The sequence below is a fragment of the Drosophila mauritiana genome, chromosome 3L (assembly GCF_004382145.1).
Source record: "Drosophila mauritiana strain mau12 chromosome 3L, ASM438214v1, whole genome shotgun sequence".
In the NCBI taxonomy this organism is placed as follows: Eukaryota; Metazoa; Arthropoda; class Insecta; order Diptera; family Drosophilidae; genus Drosophila; species Drosophila mauritiana.
In genome coordinates this window covers 20,279,967-20,299,793 of record NC_046669.1, presented here as the reverse complement: position 1 = coordinate 20,299,793, position 19,827 = coordinate 20,279,967, and the positions used below count along the sequence as shown (strand labels likewise).

The 19,827-nt window shown below is 41.9% G+C and overlaps 1 protein-coding gene across 4 annotated transcripts in view; it reads left to right on the top strand.

The window, feature by feature from the left end:
* Positions 1–19,827, top strand: part of LOC117139805 — a 44,684-nt gene that overhangs the window by 17,873 nt on the left and 6,984 nt on the right. For 3 of the 4 annotated variants that reach the window (XR_004459380.1, XM_033302430.1, XM_033302428.1), the window contains exons 3-10: positions 10,536–11,309; positions 14,830–14,966; positions 16,170–16,357; positions 16,421–16,524; positions 16,593–16,835; positions 17,223–17,353; positions 18,412–18,594; positions 19,752–19,781. Coding sequence is in view for 3 of the 4 variants with exons in the window: in XM_033302430.1 (XP_033158321.1) it covers positions 10,536–11,309; positions 14,830–14,966; positions 16,170–16,357; positions 16,421–16,524; positions 16,593–16,835; positions 17,223–17,353; positions 18,412–18,594; positions 19,752–19,781 (1,790 nt within the window). In the remaining variant the exon portion in view is untranslated. The remainder of the gene's footprint in view (positions 1–10,535; positions 11,310–14,829; positions 14,967–16,169; positions 16,358–16,420; positions 16,525–16,592; positions 16,836–17,222; positions 17,354–18,411; positions 18,595–19,751; positions 19,782–19,827) is intronic. The other variant, XM_033302431.1, reaches the window with a different exon arrangement.

Sequence of the window (19,827 nt, the reverse complement as noted above, 5' to 3'; positions counted from 1 at the left end):
CGAGCGTGCGTGAGTGAGTGTGTTTTCCTGATTGATGGCTCTACTTGGCGCTAACTAAACGGATTTGAGCCACCCTGCCTCCTTTCGCATACGTCCTGTAATTCCCATTACCCATTTTACCACTTGGCCCAAAGAAGATGCCGCGCACTGCCATTGGTAAATTGCTTTAGCCATTCTGCTCATGCTTTTCCGGATGCCTCTTTTTACTCGTCCATTTCGGTGCTTAAATTTAATTTCCCCAGCGTTTCTTGGGGCCAGGGCTTTTGAATTTCGGTATTTGCATTTTCCGGTGCGAGACGAGGCCCAGTTTCCTTTTCTGGCTCAGTTAATGAGCTGAGTGAGTACTTACACAAAATTAAGTGTTGTCCCACTTCAGTCTTCGGCCGACTTGACGGGGGAAACTCACACACACACGGCATAAAGGAAATGAAAATGGAAAAGCTGCGCACAACACAAACAAGAAGTCGCAGCGACAACTTGAAGAAGGAAAACTTGCTCCCGTCCCGAATCTCATTCTCGTTCTCATTCTCGTTCTCATTCTCATTCTCTTTCTCAATCTCAAGCTCCAACTTGAAGTCTTTTTTCCTGCCCTCCTCCTCGGTTGTCTCTTTGTGCAAATCATCATAAAGTTGGAGATAAGTTTTCTCTTTCTATTAAAAAAAAGGAAAACATAGGAAATAATGCGAGCTCCTCCTCTGAAGGATACCCTCTACTTCAGACAGCAATATACGTAAATACATTAGTTCAATTTGTTATAACCTTATATTTAATTTGTTGAAATATGATAGATTACCAAAATGTTAATCGTAAATTACGAGAAATAACATTTAATTACGTTTTTCAATAGATAAGTTGTTAAGCACATTAAAGAGGTCTGTATATTTTTATAAAATGATCAACGATTAATTTACGTATTTTTAAAGGTCAGACAAGCTTAGTTTTTTGTATGACGAACGAGGACATCTTAGTTAAAACTCCAATATACCTTCGGTACTAAAAAAGTCACAGGGTATGCAAGGAAAATACGGGGAAAATGGGCAGTGGTTGGTCACAGGAGAGGAGCACGGGAGTGGGGGATGGGGTCGCAACGCGACAGGAAACAGGCTTCAGCGACAGGCGACATCGGCAACAACAAATGAGAATGTTTGTTGTCCTGCATGCGTGTGTGGGTGGGTGTTGCTTGGGTGGGCAAATGGTGGATGGTAAATGGGTGGGTGGCGAGGAGGCGCCTTTCTGAGTAGGGCACAAACAACTTTTCGTTGTTTGCCTGACAGTTGGGCCCGTGTTCTCTACTTATTTCTACCTCCGCCTCCCGCAGTGGCACCATCACCCGAATTTCCCGGTGTCGGAACAAGCTGATGCCCGAAAAATTTACAACATTTTAGGGCAGTTTACAACGGTGGCTGGCAGGCGGCTCACCGACACACAGACTAATTCAATAAATGCACGTGGCCAGGATGCAGGACACGTAGCCCGAAAAAGTTGACATAAATCTGCATAAAATATTCGCATATGCAAAAACTTCCATCACCATCGGCAAAGGAGAAGCTTAACTGGCATGTTTGCCAACTCGTGAAAGGGGGGAGGGGATGGTGGCTTAGGTGGCTAACCAAGGATCTCTGGCTCCAGGACCTGTGCTATCATTGCAACTGCTGCTGCGGCAGGTCCTTTGCGGAGCATTATGCATGACAGCCATTGAGAAATCTGTAAAAATTATGCAAATACATTTCACCAATCACTTAACTGCGGAATGCGGGGGACGCAGAAAGAAGCGATGAGTTGAAGGATCCTGGATGACGAAGTGGCAACCTGTGTGTGGGTCTGTTCTCTAAGGACATGCAGTGAACATTTCACCAGGGCGAAAAATGCGTGTACTCACCTGAGGATGCAGACATCGCCAAAATAGACGAAAAGCATCGTGACCCTGATTATGTTGTTGAACTCTAACGTCGCTCACTCGTTAGCCTGAGTAATGTTGGCACTCCCTTTGGCCATTAGTTTTGTATCGGAAAATACGGTGTCTATTCAAGGGAGTTGGTTAGAACCTTCTTTCATATAGCTTACTCCAAGAAAATTTGAAAGAAACGTCGTCAATGAATAGAAGTAAATAGAGGAAGATTTCTTTAAAACCAAAAGCGCTTGGGGATGCAGTTTTTTCACAAGGGGTAAGTTAATGAGTTTTATTGACTTTTACAGTATACAGAAAGGAAGATTTTTCAGATATCCTTTTGCCTTAGCTATGTAGCTTACGTTGTTGTTTTCCTCTATAATAAAAAAGGGTTTATAGTTAGAGTTAAATCTTAATTAAAACTAAAAATACTTCTATTCCAGTTGAATTTCCTTCGAAAATACCTTTTCCTTTCCCATCTGATAACATCCTAATTAGAGGTAGAAAAGCATATTGCCCTCCCTGTGCCACAAAACGGTTCTTCCTCAAATTACGGCAAATATCCACCTCATCTCTGCTCATTTTCCTGGTTTTCCTCAATTTCCCAGCACTCGGCAGGAATGACAGTCACCAGGCCAAGCGGGTAAACAAATTCAAGGCGAAATTGATGACATGGCATGCCAAGCAAACAGCACACACACATACTCACCCACTGAAATGTCCTCACACACATACATCTAGCTTCACACACACACGTCAGCTGGTTGACATTGCCGTCCTTATCGCCGGGAAAGTCAACGTCGTTGAAGGAAAATCAGCTCCCCATTTCCCAGCGCTGACAATTTTTACAGAATTTGGATTAAGTGGACTTTGCTGTCGACATGCTAGCGCAGTTTTGACGAGCAGGCGGCTGCCAGTTTTCCGGGGGAAAGTTCTTCGGAGTTTTCCCACTGCTTTGCATGCCGACGTGTTTGCCAGCTGGAAAGGTGGTAAGGCCGAGAAGCGGTGGGTGTGGAAACTCGGTCGATAGGAACAAGTTGACATTTCCTTGGTGGCTGCAAATATTTGCTTACGTGTCAATAACCCGTCCAGTGATTTATTTCATATTTGGCCTGGGTGCTGGTCGTCCTGCGGAATAGTTTCCACGCTGCGGCTGTCATTGACATTTGATATTCATTGTCAGTTGTGTGTGTAGTTTTCCAAAGGGTTTTCCTTTATGCACGCTTTTTTATGCACGCCGCCATACATTTTTCATGGCATACTTATGAGGGCAAAGGCCCATCGGCAGACGCTTTTGTCCTTAAAGCCACATAAATCGTCCTCGATGAGGGCGGGGGAACAAGGTTTCGGGGATACGAAAAGGTACTTTGCAGCTGCTCTGGGTGAAAAATGCTCAATCAAGCGTTAGGGACCTTATCGCATACACAGAGAAAATGACCCTAATTTAACAGTTATTGTTTATAAGGCGTAACTCAAAATATTGAAGGTCCTTTAAAACACATTACTTTGCCATGCTTTGGTGAAGATATTCAGTAAAAGATTTTCATATTTTTTTATACTTTTCAAATTAATTCCTTCATACAAATCCCAAGGTCCTTTTCTCTCCGTCTGAGCTTAAGGATATATATGTGGGCATCATCATAACCTCTGCTGTCTGCAGCTTTCGTTGGGATAAAAAACATTCCTTGCCTGATTTGATTTAAACGTTTTACTTCCACAGACAGTGGAAATGAAAAGGGGCAAGCCGGAAAACGGGGGAAAAGTGGGAAGGCGGGGGCCGGAGTGGAAACTCCGCGAATTGGGGGAGCCTGGTTCGACATGGTTTATTCATGCAGCAGTCGCATTATGCAAATAGCTCTCGACTAGCACTCGAAATTTGATTTTTTTATTCTTCTCTCAATTTCTACTTCGATTTCTCTTTGCCATTTGTTGCAAAATTCAAAACGCAAGCCACTTTGCGCCGACAAAAAAAAAAAAAAAAGGCTCTGTGGGTGGGCCATTCATCTGCCTTTTGGCCAAAAGTGGCTAACGCTCAGCGGCTTCTTTTCGGCATTGATTTTCGGCACTTCAATCGAATTACAGAAAACCCGAGCCCCTTAAATCCCCACCTTCATCCTCTCAAGACAGCAAATTTGAGGCATTTTTCTGATGTAAATTTAAATGGAAAACAAATTACTGTGCGGAAAAACAATTTTCCCTTTAAATAACACGAGGCGTAACATTATTTCGCACCACGCACTCAAACTCGTGAGGAATTATGCCCCATTGCCAAGTGGTTGGGAAAATCTTTTCCTTCCCATTTCCCAACAACGGCAGATGCGAGCAGACATTGTGAAGAATGTTTAGCAGCTACAAAATACAAAATACGACAACGCCTCGGTCTCCATCCTGATTTGAATATTTAGCATTGGGAGAATTCCTTCAGCCACCATCGCCATTTGCTAGGCCTTGTATTTAATGTTTTGCGAATGCACAGTAAAAAAATAAGCTGTCATAGGTTGCACTTTTCCCTACGTTAATAGCAATGCGATTAAATCTATAAAAATTTGGTCATAAATCCTTGGATGCATAGTATTTATGTGCTGGTCAATCAACTCAAAATATAACATTTTTAGGAAAAAACATTGTTAAAAATGTATTATTTTTAATAAATATTAAATAAAAACTTCCTGACTTAGTTTACTTAACAGTTTTCATTCATTAAGCAAATAATGCTGTCGTTTGTGATTCTTAAAAATATATCCTTCACAATCATGTTTATAAATATTTATAAAGTATCCGAAATATTAACTGGTAGTTTGTATCCGACTCTCTATTTTTTATTCTCCGTGCGCATTTCATACATGTGGGTCGCGCATCCTTGAATGTTTCACAGCTTACAAATCCTTGGCACGCACACCAGCAGGAGCGTCAGGCTCCCGTCATCAGCTTAGGCATTGTGTTTGCTCCAACAAAGGCAGAAGTAATTCATGCAATGCGCCCGAAGAAGAATCAACGCACACATTCTGAATATTTGCTAAGCGAAATAATAATAACAAAAACTTTGGTGGCATGAAGCGGAATCAGGCGGAGATGTGACGACGATGAATGGTTGATGGTTCACGAAGGAGGACGAAAGGACGAAGGACACGCCGATGACAGGCCTGACAGTTATGTCGAGGGCTGTCCTTTGCCCGTGTGCATGCATAGCTGGGCATTAAAATTAATGACATATGCACAAGATTCAGTGCCAAACTCCAATCGATTTAAACGCATATCAATCAAAGGCTTTCCAAATTTGCCGAGGGCTGTACCAATATTTACTCGTCATGCTTGGAATACACATATATGGGAAATCATTCAAAAGTAATCAATGCATTCGAGTGGAACAGCACGGCGTATGCTTGATATTTCACATATAAACTAGCCCACATCACGCTCTCTAAATTTTTAATTAAAAAGCCAGCGGGCTAGTGGTCGTATTTTTCGTTTATTAAGATTTTATTTGAACGCGTATGGGTTGTGACTTTTTTGTACACAGATCTACAAACTGTTGGACATGATTGTCATGCATTATTGAATTGAATGCGGTGATTTTGTGGGTTCAAATGAAATATGAATTGGATATTTTTTGGCTTCCGTTTTTCGTTCGTAAATACCGACCGAACCTCGAGTGCCTTTAATTATTCATTCCCTGTGTGACCCATTAGTTAGGAACATAGTCGCATGCCCCTCATTAAATACCCAATGGTTCTGTCCCAAAATCTCATTGAAGCCCTCCATTGAAAATCAAATTTCCCTCTTCCTGTCCTGCGTCTGTCACATTAATTAGCCATTCCACATCGAATGGCAGTCCGCCCCTAAACTAAAAACTAATTAAAGAGCCGTGTCGTTGGAAAGGACCGACGTCGGGGCATCAAGCTATCCCAAAAATCGGTGCTAATCGAATTGTTGGAACGCAATGAAACGAATGTCATTGAAGAACGAAAGAGTCCAAAACGGCCACCCAAAACCCACTTCCATCGCAGCCAATTCAATTCATATTCATTCCGGCCATCAAATGACGGCAAATGACAGCGAACAATGAAATCAAATTAAAATACACTTTAACGCCGCGCCGAGTGAATGACAATCAAAGGCTAAACAATGGAATGACAGCGAATCGATTCGAAAACATTCGGCCCGGATGACTGAAACGATTTTGAATGCTCGCAGTTTTTATTGCCGAGTGACAGCCGTAAGGAAAATGCCATCAATTTTCACCGAAAATCCCACCATGAAGGCTTCAAGTGTTGCGTGCTGTTCGAGTAATTAAATTCTGACATCTCGAATGGCCATTTAAGTAAGCTTAATTTGCTCATGTGCCAGCTTTATGACTTCCTGGAGTAGCGAAATATGATGGGGAAATGAAAGGGGTAAATCCGGTTAAGCCCAGTGTAATGTCCAGCATAATTCTGGAAAAAATGTGAGAATGAAATAAGTAGATTTTGCTGACAATTAGGTATTAACATTTATATTGATTTTTATTGAGTTTATAGTGCGTGTGTAAATGCATATTCTTTACTCAGTGCACTAAAACAAACACATCCTGGCCCCCTTTATCAATCGAATTTTTTCAACTTAAAACGAACAGCTCTGCCAAAAGAAATCAAGGCTTCCAGCTCTCTCCAGTTTCATTAGCCATGTTAAGTAAACAAGCACGCCCGCAAACAGAGGCTCTCAGATAGGATTCGGAATCCTGGATTCGGGATCTCCAGCATTCGTGTCACTAAGCGGCTTAGTGAAAGTCCTTTGGAAATGGAAAAAAGCAACGGCAAGGAGTATCTGCATGTAAGAGCCTTTTTTGCGAGAGAACTTGAGATGATGAAAGTCACTTTGGTGTTTAAATAACTTTGACGCTCTTTCTGTATGCACACACACATAGAAACAAACTCCTGAGTGGCATTTCCGGTCGTAATGGCGAACACATTGCCAGCGAAACTTTGATGACGTGAGCTTGAGTTTAACGTGCCGAAATGAAATTTGACTTCATGGAAAAGGGGCAACTTGGGATTTCTGGGAATATGCCTGTGTGCGCTTAGCTCGTTACAATTTAGCCCCATTGCCAACTTTCGCGTAACCCAAAAAGCGAGTCTTCAATTTACGTCGACCAACTTTTCAAGTTGTGCGATACAATTTGTCTCGTCTTATATTTCGGGGCCAAATTGCTGCAATTATCATTTGGCATTTTGGCTTGCGAATCGCAGCGCTAATGAGGCGTCTGGGCCGCCATTGAATACATTGAACCACAGCGGCCAAAACGCCCTCGCATATGCAGAATTTAAAGCCACACGAACACAAATGCAATTTGTGTGCGTGTGCAGCTGCACTTCCCTTTCCGCTGCGCCATCGCAATGCCATTTGGAAAACGCCGTGAAGGGGGAAAATCAAAAGGAACATAGAGAACAAAAAATGAGTGACATGCACAGGGATTAAAATTGTACTCATATATCTTGGAAAATATTCAAAAAGGCTTTTTTACACAAAATGATTTCAAGTTTTCAAATCTTCCTTAGTCACAAGGGCAATGCTATTAGATATGGGTATTGAAAATAGGACAAGAATCTCGCTGCTTTTTCACTGTGTACCATAAGTCAAGCTCCATTCCGGCTTGCCACAGAAAGTTTCTGCGGATGAGCGAAGGAGCCAGGGGCGGAGCAATGATGATAGACACGATGATGACTACCGACAGTGCCAACACACAGCAGCAACAGTAACGACAACTGACACCAGCCGTTGGTTGCAAGAATTCTCAAGTCCTGCCACACTTTTTATGTGCAACTATTTTGCATATGTGAAGGTGGAGGGCGCAAAACGTGCGGTTACGAGAGTCACGGTGGGCGGTTAGGCCAAAAGGGGGAGGCACGTTCACACACACATCCCAGTGCCTGACGAAAGTTGATATCGACGCCATCCCTTTGAGATCCATTAAAGCGGCAGCAGGCTCCATATCCATCTTCTGGCTCGTAAACAGATATGGGGATGGCTATATCTGCGTGGTGTGGCTCCCGCCTGATAAGCCACTGCAGTGATGTGATGGATAAAAATGAGGAAAAAAACAGCTCCTGTTTACGCTCTCTGCTCGTGAGGAATCGCAGCAAATAGCTTTGACATTGAGTTAAGGCGAAGCCATTTAAACGAAAATGTTTTGCTTTAAGACAGCGCATTTGGCCGGATAGAGCTACCCACATTAAAACTTATTAGCAATTTAATGCACGACTAGACAACGTCAAGATTTCCAAACCCCGCCAGGGGAATTACTTTAGTACTGCACGATTTTGTGGCGAGTTTCACTGACGCCAGACATTGTAATGGCCAAAAGGCAGAGAGAGATTGGCAGGAGTGGCGCAGTGGCTCTCGGCCATAAAATTGTTAAAAACATCCTGCTGACCTCGCTACAATCGCCACTGGCATATTGGTTTCAGCGGAATGTGCTTGAACTTATAGTTACTATAGTTAAAAATTAATAACCTTTGTTAAGACTAAGGTATAAATGTTCATGTGTAGTGTTATGGGAGATTAAGGATTTCTTAAATATTAAAAAATGGGCAAGCATGAAAATATACAGTTTTTAGTCCATTTCTTAAATAACTAGCTTGAAATTTTATAAAAAATTTTAAGAACAGGAGTCGACTGTCAGCTGTAGTCGTCATTCTCGACTATCAGATACCCCTTACTAGCGGGAAAGCTTAAACACTTTTTTTGGCATATCAAAAGAAATTGTAAAGAAAACTTGTATAAGCAATAAGAAATATCCAAAAACATTTAAACATGATTGAAAGAAAAATAAATCAGTAATTCGTTTAGGACCACATAAGCCAGCTCATTTATCTTGATATAAAAACACATCCAAAGCCAATTTGTGAAAAAAAGTTTTATTAAAACTGACTTAACTGCACTTGTACGTCGGGGGATTACCAAAAATTGTCCCCTTAACTCCCCGGAAGTAACCATAACCCTCGATTCCAAATAAACCTCTGGTGTTTTCGTGTTCCATGGTGCAACAAGCTGTCTGGAAAAAACATGGGCATCAGTTTCCGTCTGGTTGCCGGCGTCATCTGCTGTCTGCTGACGCCACTGAATCTCTGAACTGAATCTGTCCCCGAGAATTCGTTTCCCCCAGGGAAAGCTCCAGTGCACCCCAACCATTGGCTCGTCTGCACCATGTCTGAGCATCTAATTTAAAATTATGCAACTACTTTTATTTTTCCATTTTTTTTTTTCTGGTTTTTTGCAATTTTTGCTCTCGCTGGCCGAACGCTATAATTTCCCAGTTGTGGCACTCATTTACTAGCTGTTTGGTGGGCAGTGTTTTGGGGTCATGCGTTGCAAGGCCCCCGAACAACATTCATAAATCATTGGCAGTGGTGGGAAAGAGAGGAGAGCGGTTGTTGTTTTTCTACTCATCATTATCACTGGCAAGCTGCAATCGACAGCCCCCAGGAAAACCCCTTTTTCGCAGAAAACGCCAGAGCAGCGTTGCACTGAAAACACATTAATCAATTCCGACCGACTTGCGGACCAGCCAGACCGCCATGCATATACATATATTCATTGTGTAGAGTGGATCGTGGAAAGTCGGGAAAACAAGGACAAAATGAAACCGTTACACGCTCAGCGAGCGCAACAACACGGAAAAAAGGAAATCATAAAAACTACTCGTAACTTTCCATAATGTGCAACGCGCGTGAAAATTCGTCCTTAGTCCTGCGCGAAAAAACGCGAGTAAGTCGCAGTGAAACCGAAAAACCAAACGAAAAAAAAAATGGTTGGCTGTGTAAAAAGGCCAAAAACATGAGGATAAATTGTTTACGCTGCAAATATTTATGATTTTCACTGGTCGAAGGATTGGCCGCATCGCGAGAATTTATTCCAATGTTCGAATACGACGGCTATATAATATATATATAGTATATACTCGTATACGCAGCGATAAATATTTGCCCATAAATTTGGCGTGTAATCGGGCAGCGAGGCGTGTGGAAATTCGTTTGCCGCAGGCATTTGAATATTTTAAATTATTTCACTGATGCACCTTGATTGTTAATCTGTATGCGGAGAATTAATTAAATATTAAACTGTTCCAAGGCGACTAGATCATGACAAATAATTTACAATTTGTGTGCAAATAAGGTGTGCTAGTTAAATAGTAGATACAAGAAAATTAATATGTATTCATTTGCTTATATCTAATGACCACTGTACTCCAGTACGGTTATAAAGAATAGCAGCCAAAACATTGTAACACTTTGTTGCAATACGCATATTTTTTATTAAACGGGAACACTCAATGCCTAGCCAAAGGGTCAAAGAGAATAAAAATAAGCGCAGGACTTCAGTTCAAGTGTTATATAATCCTCGATTTATAAAGATTTATTTAATACAGATTAATTCAATATAAAACTAGAGCAAAAAGTAAAGAATCAAAACTTGCAAAAGATCTTTGGATTACAACGATGATTCACTGCATAATACAATGTAATAAGTAATAATAATTACAGAAATAGTATATCCAAAATGTATGTCCCAAAACTGAAAATATTTTTATCGCACTTAACATTTAACTAAAATATAAGGCAATATATATGTTCAATACTAAGAAATTTTGCATTTCTTGAATTTTTTGCAGACACAACAGTAATGACATTGAAATGGCGCCAGAAATACAAAAGCAGAAAAAGGCCAAAGAAACTAAGACAACGAATAATTGCAACAAACACTGCCCCAGCAAAAGCAACAACAACAACAACACCAAACCATAAAGCAACAACAAAAGCAACCAGCAGACTGAGAGAACCAAGATGCAAACTGAGGAGGCACAAGAAATGTCTGCCAAGTGAACGACACAGAAATGTAGCTAAAATGCTGCTGAAAGTGTCGACAAGTGCAACACAATGTCGCGCAATTAAAGCAACAGAAATACCAGCAACATCCACAATGACTTCCAGCTGCAGCGCCCATTGTCAGTCGCAACAGCAGCAGCACCAGTTGCAGCAACCAAAACAGCAGCAGCAGCAGCATCAGCAGTCGCAACATCAACAGCGGCGACATCCACTTCCGGCGACGCTGACGCTGCTCCTCTGCCTGGGAATCAGTTTGGGCATGGCTGCCACAGCAGCAGCCGCCGGCGGAGGAGGGAGCGGTGGAGGAGGAGGTGGCGGAGGCGGAGCTGCACCCGGTTCCGGATCCGGAGCAGCTGGCTTCCCATCCAGTTCTAGCTCCATCTCAAGCTCCTTGGGGCCGGGCAAACCTGCCAATTTGCAACTGGCACCCGGCTCCTCCTCGACGGGCTGTTCCCTCGCCGAATTCAGCTGCTCCAACGGAAGATGCGTGCCACTCAGCAAGTACTGCAACAATCTAAACGACTGCGGCGACGGGAGTGACGAGCCGCGATTTTGTACACGTAAGTAGCGCCAAATCTTTAACCAACTAAGATAGGTTTGTGGTGAAAATTAATGGAATAATCGAGGAAATTAACTCCCATGACGACCATTAAATTGCAACTTATATAGATTTCATATCATATCATACAAGAAATGTTGAACAAATATTTTCAATATACTTAAGCACATTTTTTTGACAGTGTAGCAGGGGTGAAAGGTTGAGTAATGAAGCGAAGGCAACATAACAATGTGTCGAAGGTAATTATGTAAAGCGGAGCATAATGAGAGGCAACCCGAAACGGCCTGCGAAAGTATTGTTTGTTCAATTTACCAGGCAATCGATGGTTGAAGAGTGCGTAATTGAAAGAGTCGGGTACATCGACTATGGAATGAGGCTTACATACTTTCTTGCTCGATTTAAATTTAAGTTAAGTCACAGACATTAAAGTCTTCTACAGTACTGTCTAGATCTTTTACTTTTAGCCAAGCAATATCTACTTAATTTGGCTTTCGTTTTAATACGTATACGCCATGTCGACCATTTCGTTTCTTCTACTCCCTCCTGGCATTTTATTGCGTATACGCACCATTGTCAATTGTTTCCATGCTTCTTTGGAGCTCAAGGCTGAATGTATCATGAGAATACCCTCACACCGTGCAGTATTAAGCGAATAAGGTCTGAGATCCCCCGCCAAATCGATTGGTGTGGCCCTCAATGGCTTCCGCCCGCTATTCTCGTGGAGGAGAGGCAGGTACGAGCCTGGAAGCATTCAAGCTTGTCAAACCCCATGACCGTCCGGCAATCATCTCCCTCCACTGCATCCATTCACTGGCCGCTCTTGTAAACACGGCCTTCATGTGTAAATGTAATTAAGCACTCCCCACTCGCACATGGAGCACCACACTGATTGGCAACCATCCCGACGAGCCACCCACTCTACTCCCCATTGGCCCTCATAATGGCGGCGAAGTGAACTTCTCACTTTTGCCAATTGGCTGCCAGCAAGCCCCATCATTTTCATCCTACTGCTTCTTCCGGGATGTCCTGCTCCTGCTCCTGCCTGCTGCTGTTCCAGCTGCTGCAGGGCGCGCCATGTCAAGCGTTGATGAATTTAATTAAGTATTTTTCAATGACATTCAATGAGACGGGTGCCCAAAGTGGGCGGCAATCGCTGTGTTGAACAGGGACAGCGACAACTCGTGGCGTTTTTAATTGAACAACGAGCTTATCGACTGGGTCACATATATTTGCACTTGTTTGTTGAAGCCAAATGGAAAAAAGGGAAGTGTCATCTTATATGTACATATACCCAAATACTCGTGAGACAAGCGTATACTTTGGTTGAAAATTGGTTGAAAAATGTTTCCGACTCTTCAAAAAATGTATATATTCTTTATCAGAATCACTAGCGAATGCGACCTATAGTGTTGAGACTAAGAATCAATATTCTAGTGACGCAGACCCACATACCCCCTCCTAAAACTGTCACCTGTTGGTCGAGGAACTCCCTTGTTTTATTTAGAAACTGTTGTAAAACTCTCACTAGATCCTTGACTAAAAGTTGCTAAAAACCACTTTCATAAGAAACAAATATTTGTCCAAACACACAAAGTGCAAGTTAAGTGTCCTTGTAGACCTTGAAATAAATGAATTCTGAGCGAGATTGCTGATTAAATTCCTAATATTTCTTCATTATTGTGAAATTGAATATATATAATTCATTACCTGATTTATAAAATAATAAATTCTGTTTTCATTTAATTAAGGCAAAATAGTTTTGCCCCAAAGCAAACAAAAACTTTACTACTAATTACCAAAATGTTGAATTAAATTATCTTATCTGCCGCGTAAAAACTATAAATTAATGGCTGTTGCTAGTGATTAGTTATCATTGCACCAACAATTATAGACACACCCCCGCCAAATGGAAAATGGCTTTCATGCATGTCAGACAGACTGACAGCATGATAGACTGACAAACTGGCAATCAGGCAGGCAATCAAACTAGAAGCAGCCTACAGCGAGCGAAATTGATTTCCCCAGCAATCCTATAATTATCTAATTGACTATTGATGGCTGGGCGCATAATAAATTTGATTGAATGCCCAGAGAGCAATTAGAGCACAACAACTAGCAACACTTGAGCAATTTATTCCGAATCGAATTATTTTATCCCGGGGGCTGTCTCTCCGTCCAATTCATATGCATTTTTAATAAAACTAATTGAAACGCCAGAGGAGAAGCGAATCGTACTGAAAGGAACCAAAAGAAATTGCCAATTTCTATGCAAACTACTTTTGCTATGACTCTCACTTTATTTTCGGAGACAACTACAAAGGGCAGGACTTAATGCCATATATGATATGCAAATCGCACAAGCATAAATCATTCCGGTTTGTGGTTATTCAATTATGAAAAGGATTTCCGAATTCGAATACGTAATCGAGTGAAAGCTGGAAAAAAAAGTTGCTGTATTTGCCATTCGCAAGGCGTAAACAATTCAATTGAAAAATTCTCTGAATAAGAGAAAACAAAAATAATATTGAAACTTGCTCTTGATAACAATTCCAGTTCAAATGGAATTTAAGATAGCTTGTTTTGCCAGCCTTTAAGCTCAATCAACTTCATTTGTGCATCGAGTTTTAATATAAACAATATACTGAAGAACTACATTCCAATGTGAAATGGAAGAAAACTAAGGTAAACCATTATTCAACAACAGTGAATTAGAGCTAACTAGATTTATTTAAAAATATTTGAATGTAGCATATATGCAAGGAAGGAATCCGAAGTTAATGTTCAGTAAGCTAAATACTCAGACAAGAGCAATCTGAAACCAAATCAAAGTAGTAAATCACATGTAGTCCTTAAGATAAAGTTGAATAAATTTACCACAAATTGTGCGGCAAACATTTTCCACCCTCCTCCGAAATGTGAATACATTAAAAGCTGAGTACCTTAAATTATTCACGTAAATGGATTAGTTTACTTTGCGTTTCAATCAGTTTGCATATGAAGTTAATGCTATGTTAATTTGATACTTTGTGTTAGCATCTGCCTTGGTCTGCCGATAATTTATGGCGTGACAAATGCCATTCCCCACGTCCAAGTCCTGGGTGATAATCGGGGTATTCCCCCCTGGCTCCCCTTTTTGGGGTTTTTGGGAGGAATGTCAGTTGCGGTTGCCTGGCAGCGCGTGGAGCAAGCAAACCATCGCTAATTGCATTTAATATACATATATATATATATATATGTAAGATTGTTTATTATTATTGTTTATTATTAATTTAATTATTAGTTTAATTCTAAATGCGGTAATTATATAAAGTATTCTTAGTTTGTGACCGAACGACTGCTGCTGAGAACTCGACTGCCTGCAACGCTGACTTCCACTCAACTCCACTACTGCCTTGCGATCGTTCCTTCGATGACTGATTGTCGATAACTTCGATTTCCGACAATCATGTTGCTGCTCAACAGCGCTGCCAACCGGGTTGTTGCCAGCCTTCAGCCTTACTCCATGTTACATATACTTGCAGGCTGTAATCGCACCTACTACGGAGACATTGGACAGACCTACGCCCTGGAGCTGCACCGCCCCAAACAGGATCGCGTGCCCTTCGTGTGCGTGCTCACCTTCACGGCGGCAGGTGGACAACACGGCGATGTGGTGCAGGTGAGTCAGATGCCACTATGGCTTCAAAGTGCCCCATAAATACTTTTAGTCAATGGGTCATAGGGAACAGTTCTTAAAGCTTTCCTTAACTTAGTACTTCATGTATACTCTTAGTACTTCAAAATGTATGTATCATAGATGCATGCTTATAGATAAATGCTTATAAATGGAAATACTGAAAATATTTGAATTGTTCGATCAAAAAAGAAACCACACTTTGTCATAACACATTAACAATATCATGATAAATTTTATGTTATTAGAATTTCTCTCAGTGCATCGAGGGTTGCTGAGGTGAAGGGGTAGGCCCTTCTGCATTCGCCATTGCCTTTCACATTTCATTTTGTAACGGGATAAACTACGCCATTAAAAGATAAGCACTAACAAAGGCGCTTGTAGGAGTGGGGAGGGGGGTGTTGATGGGGGGGGCTACGATTGGATGGTGGGCAGTGGGTTGCAGAGGCAATATTGATTTCAAAGCCACTCGCCGGAGCGAACCAAATCCGGCACAACACCCGTATTTTGGGGCAGGGGGCGGCGATGGAGAGCAAGTGCCGGCGCCTGTTAGTTATTACGCCACTTCACACCTCCAATTGGAATGAAGGATGCTGCAGGAGCCGATGGAGTGGGAGGAGCAGCGGAGGCAACAAGGAGAAGCACCCGGCATCCAGCCAAAGCCTTTGGCATGCTCGAGTGCGTCCCAAGAGCATTCGGCACTGATATCGACTGAGCTACGAGCACTGACCGAAACTTTATTACTGACACCCTCCCTTCGGCAAATCCGGCGAATATTTTATGCCCAGCAGAGCGACTATATAGACTAGATTCGGACGGCTGTATGCAATAGGGAGTCCTGTGAACGGTGCTCCTTCCCAAATCGTTCATATAATAATTGAAAAAGGAACAGAAATTGCACACTAAGTTTTGTTCCTTCACCAAAAAACTTAAAAATCCAAATCAATAGTTTGATATATTATATAAAACTATTTCAAAAAGTATTAATCATAATACATGATTAATATGGGAGCATGTCTCGTTTATGTTCCTCATTTGGTGTTGACACTGTTAAGATTTACTGTGATGCAATATTATTATAATTAAGCAAGTCAGGAAGTACCTTTACCCAAATGGTCATTTGGGCACCACAAATTAGAGACCCACCCCACAACACGGCTCTCACGTTTATTGTGCGAATCGCCCTAGGTCACCCTGGACAGCTTCACGATTGGCAGGTTCACCTCGTACGTCCATGAGGGTTGTCCAGATGGATACATGCAGATAGCGGAGTCGGCACGGACGCCCATCGGCGGCATGTGGTGTGGCAGCTCCTGGGGACCAGTGCTCTTCTACAGCGAGACCCGCTCCCTGATATTCACCATCCGGCTGAACAGGTGCGTCCCGAGTCCGGTACATAATTAACTGACCCGATTCATGTCTATAAATACCATCCACAGACTGGCGAGGGATCAGAGTGGCTACAACTTCGACTTTCGCATCAGATACAAGGTTTTGTCCAGGGACAGTTCGGTGACCCGCTACGGGGGCATTAAGCTGGCAGGTGCGTGCGACCGCAGGGATTGGAGTCGATTCCAAATCCAGCCCTAATCCTCCCGTTTCTCTTCCCAGAGCTGGCCCAGTGGCACAACCGCAGCAGCTTTCTCAATCAGCAGCAGCAACAGCAGCAGCAACAACAAGGCGCTCCCGGTATCCTGGAGGATTTTACCAACTCCAGTGGAGCCCGTTCGGACCGCTATGGCCAGGACTTTAGCCTTTTCAGCGCTTATGCCAACAACAAGACCTTCATGGCCTCACTGGAGAAATCCTTGGCCAAGGACGAGCAGAACTACACGGAGCCCAAGTACTATCTGGGTGAGTTGGGGAGAAAGGCTTAAATGACCTTTGGATTGTTTATTTTAAGACTGATTAAAACGAATGACATTTAGTCAGTGGATGAACCAGTACATACGTAGTTTGTAAATCTTAACTAAATTTAAAGGATGTCTCTTTGGAAAGGATATCTTTCAAATAATAAATGTTTCGACCTAAAATATTTATTAAGTTTCTTTAGAGATGAACAGCTACATATAATCATTATAATTATAATTTGTATATATTTTTTAATATTATTAAAATAATATATAACACGTCTAAGGAAACCAATATTTAAATTTTAAAATTAATGTCCCCAGAGCAGAATGTCCTTAATGGCTAATTGAATATTATTTCTGACTGTGACATCTGCCTTCCGCTTTCCAGGTGACCTCATACCCGGAACGTACTGCTCCAGGATCTTCAGCGACTGCGACAAGAAGCCGTGTCGCCTGCAGTCGCCCAACTTTCCGGGCATCTATCCGCGCAACCTCACCTGCTACTACGCAGTGCGACAGGTGAGCAGAGAATAATTAAAACGAAATTAAACTCCTGCCAGGCAGTCCAATGTTCAGGGGCTACAACCCGTGCCAGGCCAAAAAGGTTAGGCACCTCCTAACAACACAGGGCTTTGCGGACTGGATTCTTCCTCCTGGGTCATAAAAATACACCCTGCCTTATTTTTATTCATGCCACAACAAAGTTCAAAAATCAAGGGGGCAAGGCAAAAAAAAATTAAATGGCAATTTACATTCCAAAATAGAATGGGCTTTTATTATAATTAACTGGAGGAGCAGAGACTGCCGTCTGAAGCGTTCTTTTTAATATGTCTGCTCCTGTTCGTCGGGAATCCTCCTGGCAGGACGAGTCGTTGCCATTGGCAATCAACTGTTAAAGGTCTCACATACTGTGGATGTCCTTTTAAAATTACAAATTGTTTACTGGCTCCCCTGCCTTTGTGTCATTGAACTTAATGCGGCTATATTTGGGAGTCACGTAGATCAACGTCATGGGCGAAATTGGCGTATACAAAAGTAACTCTGCTTTTCAGGTTTTATTAAAGTAGCTTATAAATGAGAGTTTATAAACGTAGTATTACAAACAGGTTGCAATATAATAAAAACAAAATGTTGTTATGCTCTACTGAAAGATTAAAAATAAATGTCCGAATTTAAGCATCTATAATAGGAATAACAGAATTCTTTGGAAAAAAATATGTCGGAAATATAAAAAAAAATATATGTCGGAAAAGCTTCCTTCTAACTATTACATACCATTCAACGAATCTAGTATACCCTTTAACACTGCGAGTAAAGCGCATAGATACTTTTTTTACAAACGTTTTACGTTCTCCATGCGTCCCATAAATTACCCATTTGAGTTCAAATCCAATGTAAGGCGCAAGGATCAATCACCATTTACAACACCGACCAGAAAATTGCGCAATTTAAATGCTCCAATTAATCCTCCCATTCCGACTCCTATTCCGATCCCCACAAAAGGAATGGCGCTGTCAAACAAAACATTCTGTGCGCTGCGGCTCATTAATTTGCATTTAATTCTCCTGTCCACACAGCACGACGTGCCCCATGGCAAACACGCCCTGATTCTAGTCAAACAGCCCAAGGGCAATCTGGTCTGGATTTCCACCCAGGAAACGGCCGCGGCGAACAAAATGGCACCGCCACCGAGTGCCAGCGACAAGGATAAGAAATTCGAGCCGAGGCTGAAAACATGGAATGACTGCGACTACATTCAGGTAATTAAATCTGCCTTTAAATGCACTTTGCTCCTCCTTTTCTCTATCTATCTGTATCTGTATCTGGAGCTCAGTATATCTCGCCATTATCCCGTATCTGTATCTGTATCTGCAAATGTCCCTGCGATGAACTCCTCTGTGTTTGCATTTGCCAACTTTAACGAGGGAGTCCAGCATAAAAATTACTTCCTCTGTTGGCCAGTGGCCGGCAAACAGGGCCAATGGAAATATTCGGACGGAGTGGATGGGTGGGCGGAAAACTGGTGGAAAAACTGCGCAAAAAACGACAAATTGAAAAAGAAATGAGCAAAAATCTGAAATCAGTTGTTTGCACTACCCTTTCCATTGCAACCGCACCCCTGCGGACTTTTCCCCTGATTTTCCACTGTCATAGCCCCGGCATTGTGTCTTCCGATGGTCATGTCCTCGTCCGAGTACCAGGACGAAGTCCTCCGTCCGACATTGCCTTGAGCACTCGATAGGCTCCTCTGGCCAGTCGCGGGAAGTGTTAATTTCGTGGCGTTTCTTTTTGTTTGTCTTCTAGCAGGCGGAGCGGGATGGAGCTCATCCTGGACTTCTGTCCATGGAGCCTACAACTTAAAAGGGGCAACTTTTGCATGAGCTCTTAATGAGCGTTGTGTATGCAAAATGAAGCATTAATGGGGGATAAGCCGGCAAAATGTGAAATATGAAGGATACGAAGTATGGAGATAAGCTGGCGAAAGGGATATGCTTGAAAGGAATGGCTCCAAGAGTAGACTTTAATAATGGCGCCATAATAATGTTAAAAATAAAGAGGCTTTGAAAGGGAAATACGTTTAACTGTGCCAAGAAACTTCTATGATTGCTATTCCCTTGACCGTTTTCATTTAGCTTAATTATTTTCTTAATACTCAAAGGAATGCCAATAAAGTTATACTTCAAATTGAAAGAAGTTATGAAAAATACAGGAAATTTTAAAATATCATACTACTGACAGAAGAATTGCTTGAATTCTTCCAAATTTTCTTAAAAGGTAGTATCTACTTAAGAAAATCCTTACAAACTTTCCCTTTAAAAAATCACTTAGTTTCTCAAACTGCACCAAACTAGAAATTGCTATAAAATTCGTTAAATCTGAAGTACCTATAAATGTATGTATGTATTTTCTCCAATAGGAAAATGTAAAGCCCAAATGGAAATCCACGGTAATGCAAAACTAAAGAACATTTCTCGCTCAGTTCAGTTCAATGC